General features: G+C 45.7%; 1 protein-coding gene across 1 annotated transcript in view; it reads right to left on the bottom strand.

The window, feature by feature from the left end:
* LOC143283421 (snake venom 5'-nucleotidase-like) overlaps positions 1-10,000 on the bottom strand; it is a 49,190-nt gene that overhangs the window by 17,487 nt on the left and 21,703 nt on the right. The window contains exon 2 of the mRNA XM_076589659.1: positions 9,402-9,539. Coding sequence (XP_076445774.1) covers positions 9,402-9,539 — 138 coding nt within the window. The remainder of the gene's footprint in view (positions 1-9,401; positions 9,540-10,000) is intronic.

Below are 10,000 nucleotides of genomic sequence, written 5' to 3'. Positions count from 1 at the left end.
TGCCTCCTCTCTCTCTCTCTCTCTCTCTCTCTCTCTCTCTCTCTTCGTATGCAGAGAGAGAGGCAGACAGACATAAAATGACAGAGACAGCGACAACAGGATATCACATATTAATTTTGTTGTTTGTTTCTCCCAGCCCAGTGGGTCGGCTCCTGTCCCGAACTCAAGACAGCTCGTTGTGACTGGTATTCCGCACTGCTTCTGGCGGTCACCCAAAGCCAGTGGCCTACATGGCGGAGTTTGTGTTCGTGTGGGGGTAGGGGGTGGGGTGGGGAGGTCTTTGATTACAGTATTACTGCTTGGATCAATACACACAGCACACTATCGGCACGTTGTGCTGTGGACACCATGAGGACCGTGACAATAGACTGACTCCATACTGAGCTGGTCTCTGCTCGGAAACCTTTCAGTTTTTGTGTTTTGTGTGTCTGTTTATCATGCCTTTTTTTCAGCATAAAGATATATTCATTTACATTAACGAGGACCGAACCATGACTTAATGAATTATGAGATTTGGTATGGTATGGTGTGGTGTGGTATGGAATGGTGTGATTTGGTGTGTTGTGATTTGGTATGGTATGTAATATGGTATGGTGTGGCATGGTATGGAATGGTGTGGTGTGATATGGTATGTTATGGCGTGAAATAGTATGGTATGGTATATGTGGGCATGGTATGCTATGCCATGCTATGCTATGTTATATGTTATGCTAAAACGTCAGTTCCAAACGGAAGTACCTGCATACCGACGCAACATCGAATCAGACTTGTCACTTCTCTCTCGCCTCAACAAACAAAACTCTCCCTTCTGTTGTTCGCCAGCTTCGCACACCCATTGCCTCCTGTTTCAACAAACCTCGTGCCGCTCCACTGTCCTCAGAAAGGAACATTTTATCTGAGTATCACACGACGAAAAAGTCGCGTGTTTATCTCCATCAAATCCGCATCTCCACCCACAATCGCACGGCAGGAAATTCGTTTAGGATGCATACTAACTGACTGTTTCTATAAACTATCACACGACAGAAATGTCGTGAATTATACCCAACAACAGTGTGAGAGATTGGTTGTTCTACTGTTGGGGAAAGATAGGAAGTTTTGCTCTATAATCATCTTGTACCAAGTCGGTAACGAGATGAATTTATAGACTAAAACGACATAGAGCACCAGGTCTAAATACAGAGTAAGACGAGAAGAACAATGAATGTGTGGAAATATGCTCTTCAAACCTTCAATCACACCGAGAAGAAGCAAGATATAAATTTACTAAACACAGACACAGGCAGCAATTAAATGTCCAGCATCGCATTTATTTGTAGTTACTACACAAATGAAAACATTTCTAATCAAACCTCGGAATACTACTCCCTAGAATATAGAGGCTGATTTAAAGATCCGTACCTGCTGTGCAAAGAAGAGTCGTGTTTAGCACTCCCTGGCCTAGCATTCCCAACACACGTTAGTGTGTCAGGCGCAGGCGCCGGGAGAGGCTCTGAAGAGCTCAAGAGTGGAAGAGCGGAAGAGTGGAAGAGCGGAAGAGGGGAAGAGCGGAAGAGTGGAAGAGGGGTAGAGCGGAAGAGTGGAAGAGGGGTAGAGCGGAAGAGGGGTAGAGCGGAAGAGTGGAAGAGCGGAAGAGGGGTAGAGCGGAAGAGTGGAAGAGCGGAAGAGGGTTAGAGCGGAAGAGGGGAAGAGCGGAAGAGTGGAAGAGCGGAAGAGGGGAAGAGTGGAAGAGCGGAAGAGGGGTAGAGCGGAAGAGGGGTAGAGCGGAAGAGGGAAGAGTGGAAGAGGCTGAGGCTTGTCACTTCTCTCTCGCTTTGGGGTCGGGGAGAAAATGGTCGCCTAGCGTAAATTGTGAAGCGTTAGCTATCAAATTGGGGAACCATTGTCACCGAAACCTCTGTGGACTGGACTGCGGGGGGTGGGGGGTGGAGGGGGGGGGGGGTCTCCGAACAATGTACATTAACTTGCCTTGTGATTTCCTTGGTCAAAAGACCATGGGTTATGTTCCTGCTGTAGCTAGCGTAACTTCTACTGCCCTGCATTTTACAGTCTGACGCTTGTTGGTCAGTTATGGTTGCCTCCTGCCAAGCCCAGCCTTTCAAAATTTTAGTCATAAAAATAAAAACAGGCTTGGCGTTACAAAGGGTGTACATCTATTTTGCCTGCTGTGATATGAGCACATCATTTCCTATGGCCATCTCTCCCCTGGCTCCCAGTCTCACATACAATACACTACAACATCAGCACTCTGTGTTTTTCAGGAACATCCTTGACACTGATACATGTTTCACACTGCTAGGAACTTCTTAACACTGACTATTTCTATCACTGCTATGACACATCTACACATCGGCAGTTCTGCTTACCCAGGCTGACAAGATACTCCATATGAGCTCCTCTCGAAACTTCAGTTTTTGTGTTTTGTGTGTCTGTTTATCAGCCTTTTTCACTAAAGATAACATTTTAACAGGGCTCGAACATCTTAAATTATACATTTGTAACTGCTAGGATTTGCACTGACTGTTATGACTGCGTGTGATGGTGTTTGTGATTGGTAGTACTAATTGTATGTGTGGCATGGTATGGAATGTGTAGCCGTGATATATGTTTGCGCTAAATAGACTTGTTGGATATTGTAGCAATGTTTGCCATGCTATGGCTAGTTATATGTTATGACTAAAACGTCATTCCAACACGTAGAACTCTACCGACGCAACATCGATACAGATTGTCACTTCTCTCTCGTCTCAACAACGAACTCTCCACTTCTGAGTTCCCCACTTCACAACCCATTGCCTCCTGTTTCACAAAACCGTGACCGCTCCACTGTCTAGAACGACTTTTATCTGAGTATCACGACGAAAGTCGCGTTTTATCTCCACAATCCGCATCTCACCCCACAATCGCACGGCAGGAAACTTCGTTAGGATCTACTAACGACTGTTTCTTTAACTATCATCGACAAAATGTCGGATTATCCCAACACAGTGTGAGAGATTTGTCTACTGTTGCGGAACAGATGGATTTTGCTCTATAATCATCTGTACCAAGTCGGTAACGGTAATTTTAACTAAACGACTAGCACCAGGCTAATACGAGTAAGACATTACCAATGATTGTGGAAATATCTCTTCAACCTTCAATCACACCGGCAGCCCCGATTGTCAAATTTACTACACAGACACAGGCGCCATTCATGTCCAGCATCGCATTTTTAGTCTACACATGAAACTTCTAATCAAACTCTCAATCTACCCCTAGATATAGAGGCTGATTAAATCCTACCTGCTTGCCAAGAAGCAGTCTGTATTAGCACTTGCCTAGCATTCTCCACCAACACACGTTAGTGCTCAGGCGCAATGCGCCGAGACCTCTGAAGCTCAGTCGTAAGCGGCAAGAGCAAGGCGACAGAGAAGCCGGCCGTAGCGGTTCAGAGCGAATCGAGTGGAACCGCGCACGGGAAAGAATAGCTGATACAGGGCTCAGACGGAAGGTAGCGTAAAGCGGTTAGGTGACCGCTGAGAGCGAAGTAGATCATCGAGCGGAACGCCTCGTGACTAGCGGAAGCAGATAAGCGAGAGAACGAGCGGAAGCTACGTAGTCGAGCGATCAGATCTGACCGACGCGCAAGAGGGTAACATGATCAGTGGAAGTAGCGGACATGTCAGAGCCGACTGAGCGGTAACTTGCAACAGGGGTAACCGGGAACGGCCGTCAAATGGAATGAGTCCGAGTGGCAAGGGTAGCACCGGAGTGGACGTGGTAAGCGAAGAGGGTACAGCGGACCACGGGACGATGAATCAAGGGTTCAGACCGAGTGAACGGTAAGTCGGAAGAGGTCTAGACGGCAAACCGGATGACGACAGAGTTGGACAGCGGGTCCGTATCGAAGAGTGAAGAGGGTCAAGCGAAAGGTCCAGAGCCACGGCGAGAGTGAGCAGCGACACGTCGTCAACGAACCGAGTGCATGGCGTAAAGGCGCTCTAGAGCCGGAAGGCGCGTAGCGGAATGGGAATTGAAGGGCTGAGCTTGTCACTTCTCTCCTCGCTTGGGTCGGTAATCACTCTCGTACCGCCTACGTAAATTTGAACTACTCTCAATTGGGGAACCTGTCACCGACCTCTCGACTGCTCCACCCCTCGACTTACTCGGGTACCGCTGGGGGATGTCACTCAGCACCGCCTCGTCGTGATCATCTCTCCACCGTCGATCTATCTCTCTCACCGCCTCCAACATGTACATAACTTGCCTTCGTCGATTTCCTTGTCAAACCATGGTTATGTTCCTGCTGTACTACTAATCTTCTACTCGCCCTGCCTTTTCAGTCGACTGTTGTCAGCTACGTTCGTACCTTCACCTCCCCCGCCTTCCAATTTGTCAAAACTCCAAAACCAGCCGCTTGCGTTACAAAGGGTGCACACCTATCTTCCTCGCCTGCTCGTATGCCATCATTTCCTACTGCGCCCCATCTCTCCCTGGCTCCAATCACACTACAATACCCACTCACTACCTGCAATCATTTTTTCACCGCCCTCCTACTATCACTCTAGACCCCACCCTGTATTCTTCAATGCAACTCTTCACCACCTTTCACCGCTGAACTACACTCCTCACATCACACTCGATTAACATGACCTTCTCACCCTGCTAGAACTTCTATCACATTCCAGCCACTCCTACATGACTTTCCACTGCTAGGACTTAACCTGAACTGTCCCTCCACACTGCTAGAATCTTACACTGCCACCGTTTCCCTGTAGGACTATCCTCTTACACTGCTACCCCGTCCACTGTCGGAACTTCTTACACTGCTACTTTCCCCACTGCTCCTTCTACACTCCTTCCACGCACTTCTTACCTGTCAATCCTCCACTCACTCTCCTCCTACTCATCACTTCTACCCGGACTCTAACACTGCACATGTTTCACCTGTCGAATCACTTCATCTTCCACCCCTCGACTCTTATAAATACTTTCTCTACCCCGCCCTCCGTTCTCTGTCAATCACTCTCTCCACCCTGCCCTCCATTACACTCACTTTCTCACCCCGCCCTCCATACACTATCACTCTCCACCCCGCCCTCCGTACCTATCATCTCTCCACCCGCCCTCCATACTCTGTCAATCACTCTCTCCACCACCGCCTCCATACTCTATCACTCTCTCCACCCCGCCCTCCATACTCTATCACACTCTCCACCCCCCCCTCCTACACCTATCACTCTCTCACCCCGCCCTCCATACTCTTATCACTCTCTCCACCCCGCCCTCCATACTCTATCACTCTCTCCACCCGCCCTCCATACTCTATCACTCTCTCCACCCCCCCTCCATACTCTATCACTCTCTCCACCCGCCTCCATACTCTATCACTCTCTCCACCCCGCCCTCCATACTCTATCACTCTCTCCACCCCGCCCTCCATACTCTATCACTCTCTCCACCCCGCCCTCCATACACTATCACTCTCTCACCCCGCCCTCCATACTCTATCACTCTCTCCACCCCGCCCTCCATACACTATCACTCTCTCCACCCCGTCCTCCATACACTATCACTCTCTCCACCCTGCCCTCCATACACTATCACTCTCTCCACCCCGTCCTCCATACACTATCACTCTCTCCACCCCGCCCTCCATACACTATCACTCTCTCCACCCCGCCCTCCATACACTATCACTCTCTCCACCCCGCCCTCCATACACTATCACTCTCTCCACCCCGCCCTCCATACACTATCACACTCTCCACCCCGTCCTCCATACACTATCACTCTCTCCACCCCGCCCTCCATACTCTGTCAATCACTCTCTCCACCCCGCCCCCCACACACTATCACTCTCTCCACCCCGCCCTCCATACACTATCACTCTCTCCACCCCGCCCTCCATACACTATCACTCTCTCCACCCCGCCCTCCGTACACTATCACTCTCTCCACCCCGCCCTCCGGTATCTATCACTCTCTCCACCCCGCCCTCCACACACTATCACTCTCTCCACCCTCCCCACCCCCCTCACATGTACACCGTTCCCAATCCTCCTCCACCCCCAAAACAGAACATTAAGAGAAAAAAATATTCGTTTCCAAACCTAAACAGGGTGCACCCAAATAATCTGTCGTTGTCACTCACATACAAGTTTTAAGTAGGTCACACAATAAAAGAAACCCCATATCATCTTTCACCACACATTTTTCACGGTTCACTGGGGACGCAGTTTAAATATGAGTGTTTGTCTCTTTTGTCTTGTTAATGTTTTCTTTTTAAGCATGTGAAAAATACATTTGTTTGTATTATATCACCCCTGCACCTGTTAAGAAAACAATGACTTTGGACTTTATAGTTTATTTTGGTGTGTTGCGCGCACGAAAGTGTGTGTGTGTGTGGTGAGAGAGAGAGAGAGAGAGAGAGAGAGAGAGAGAGAAGGCTCTCTTTGCCTCCCTCACACACACACATACACACAAACTCTCTCGCACGCACACACACACACACACACACACACACACACAGCGATAAACCCAATCCTTTCCACAAGCCCTGGTGTCAGTGGTTCACGCACGGGTAATCATGAAAGGGGGTGGGGGGTGGGGGGGGGAGGGGGGTTTGCGGTGCAGTACAGTGTGTGGAGGACGGTAGCAGAATGGTTAAGACGCTCATCTACCAGTTCTGAGTCCGTGAAGGCCTGGGTTCGAATCCCGCTCCCACTCTTTCTCCCAAGTTTGACTGGAAATCAAACTTTCCGTCTAATCATTCGGTGAGACGATAAACCGAACGAGGTCCCGTGTGCAGCACGCATTTTGGCGCACTGAAAAAGTAACCTATTACACCGAGAAAGTTGTCCTCTGGCACAAATTTGTAAAAGAAATACGCACAAGCATGCACCCAAAGCCTGGCTAAGTGCGTTGGGTTATACTGCTAGTCAGGGATCTGCCCAGCAGATGTGGCGTTGCGTATATGGATTGTTATCTATGCACACACACACACACGTATATGCATATGTATATACATTTATTGATTAAATGCAGACTCAGTCGTCTTTGATTGTCATAATATAACAGAGAACACACACACAAAAAAAGCAGTCTTAGTTAATCTTTTAACCTCTAACATTATTCTTGTGGTGGGGTGGGGTGACCGTTTAATAAGTTCTCATTTACCCATATTGGTCCAACGTACTTCCAAAAATGAAGTTGGTTTGCACAGCAAGCCACAGCTGTTTCGCACTTAAAAAATGCTTATCGGGTTTGCCATCCGCTCTTGAACGTAACCCAGAGAAAACCACTACTCAAACAAAGAGAAATTTCCAATTTATCGGCAGGGACTTTTTTACAATAAAGAAAATGTCTTTCGATAACCAACTTTAGCGGAACACAGAAAGTAAAAACCAGGCATATAGATAAAACAAACGTTCTAAAATTGTCTAAAAATGTGCACTTTGAAATGACAAGACACGGCCTATGGGGGCAGTTGCAAGGGATAAAAAAAAATCCACAGGGGACTAAAATAAAATCATGGTAGTCAATCCCAAGTAAAACAAGAGAGGCAAGGCCTTCAAGACTCACTTGTGATACACTTTTTTTTTAAAATCTAATCGTTAAAATGTGTTCTGTATTTGTTGTTATAAAGCTTCGGGTTAAAAAAAGAGAAAAAAAAGTCCTAACTAGATTCGAACCCCGCGTGTTCGGGTGAGAAGAAACTGTCTTACCCATTACACTATCGTGGCTCCTTAACTGACGTTCTAAAATTATTCGCAGTGAGAACGCTGTTTAAATCATATTATTCTGGTGTATCTTGGGCATTCAAAAAATCTTTAAGGGCAATAAAAAAAAAAAAATTCTTTTTAAGTCCGCGGTAAATGAGACGTGGCTATCGCCGCAATCGCACTGCAACATTTAGCCCTTTTCTCTAGATCTAGATAGATGTACAAGTTTAGTTACACCCGCCGGGAATGTAGTACGACACGGTCGATTCAATTTCTCTTTTATGTTCATTCTAGTTTTATAGTTTTAAAGTTGATATGAAAATTTAGTATTTTGTTAAACTAATAACATGTAGAGCCAAGTATAAGTACTTCTAAACATCTTATGAAGTGAAAAGGACTTCATTTTGAGAAAAGTCAAGACTGGACATTTTTTCGTTTCATCAATCCAAGGGTATTAACTCGCATGGTTTACAATTTTTAACTGTGAATTCCGACTGATTCTGTGGATATTTTTATGGCAGTTTGGGGCATAATCCAGTAAGTGATGAGGCGTTCACAAATCTTTCTCTGAATAAATATTTAACGGTCTCCTTCTCCAACTTTCCATCACATGTTATCGTGTATTGTCCATTGAATATAGGATTGAACGGGCAGGTCAACAACTTGAAACAAAATGGCGTCGTTCGCGTTCGCGAAGAATATGAGCACGCGCTTTGAATGTGTATAAATACGCAATTGATTTTTGCCCATGACCTTCAGGGCTCAGCCAATAGATCTGTAAAGTCCACTCGGCATATTGATTTTAGTATTTTCCGAAAAAGACCACTTGGGCGAATGAACATAGTGAAAGCCCTGTACACTGAGAGTAAAGCACAAAAGCTTTTTATGTATTGAGTATAATTTCAAAATGTAATGTTTAAGATGAGAAACATAAGTTTAAAGCAAATTAAGTCCCTTAGCATTAATTACAGATTAATTTCCCTTTTTTTACTATCTGCACCAAAACGTTTGCAAAATAAATAAAACTTCCATGCTTAGCAAAAGAAGTTCCTGTTTGAACAAAAAATGATAATAATGACTGCTCTTGTTGCTGTGTCGAATATCAGATCAAAGTGCCAAGTTTAGAGAATAAAAAAAAAAAAAAAAAAAATATATATATATATATATATATATATATATATATAACAGTAAATGCAGTTTGCATATAATTTGGCTTCTGTTTTGTTTTTGTTTTTTTTTTGGGGGGGGGGGGTTTGTGCCCATCCCAGAGGTGCAATATTGTTTTAAACAAGATGACTGGAAAGAACTGAATTTTTCCTATTTTTATGCCTAATTTGGTGTCAACTGACAAAGTACTTGCAGAGAAAATGTCAATGTTAACGTTTACCACGGACATACACACACAGACAACCGAACACTGGGTTAAAACATAGACTCACTCTGTTTACATAAGTGAGTAAAAAAAAAAACTGGACACAGCACCATGACCTGTTGGGCTCACTGGATAATGCATGTTATGCAATTATACATACGTACGGTGTGTATATATATATATATATATATATATATATATATATATATATATTACACATGCATTTCAATGTCGGTACCCTCCATGCCAAAGGGCATGGTGGGCCACTAGTATGTAAGGCAGTAAGTAAACGCACTCAAATACAAACAATCAGAAGAACTGACCATGATGTCATATCCCATGAGGTTCATGAAGTGGGAGGTGATGTTGTTGGAGAAGGCATAGAACCAGATGGTTCCCTGGAACTGGTCCCCCGCGTCCACCAGCACCACGTTGCTGTGATTGGCCCGCAGCTCCTTCACCTGCAACACCACACACCGCCTTCAGCAGTGTCCATCACAGCCAGTCACACACCACTTCTGTAGCCTTCACCACCAATCACACACCACCATCCATGGTCTTCACCAAAGCCAATCCAAGGCAGCGACACTTTAGCCTTCACCACCACAGCCAGTCCAGTTCAGTCACAGGTTTAAGATTTCGCTCCCACGCCTAATGAGAGCACAATGATACAGACAATGTCACTACAGAAACAAGGTATTCAATACAGTAGATATCCTCCATTCTATATCTATGGTAATGACGGACAGTGGGTAACGACAGGACACAGGTATCCTCCCCTCTATATCTATGGTAAAGACGGACAGTAAGTAACGACAGAACACAGGTATCCTCCCCTCTATATCTATGGTAAAGACGGACAGTAAGTAACGACAGAACACAGGTATCCTCCACTCTATATCTATGGTAAAGACGGACAGTA

The sequence above is a fragment of the Babylonia areolata genome, chromosome 6 (assembly GCF_041734735.1).
Source record: "Babylonia areolata isolate BAREFJ2019XMU chromosome 6, ASM4173473v1, whole genome shotgun sequence".
Classification (NCBI taxonomy): Eukaryota; Metazoa; Mollusca; class Gastropoda; order Neogastropoda; family Buccinidae; genus Babylonia; species Babylonia areolata.
The sequence above is the reverse complement of the archived record's forward strand: the minus strand, read 5'-3'. Positions and strand labels throughout refer to the sequence as shown.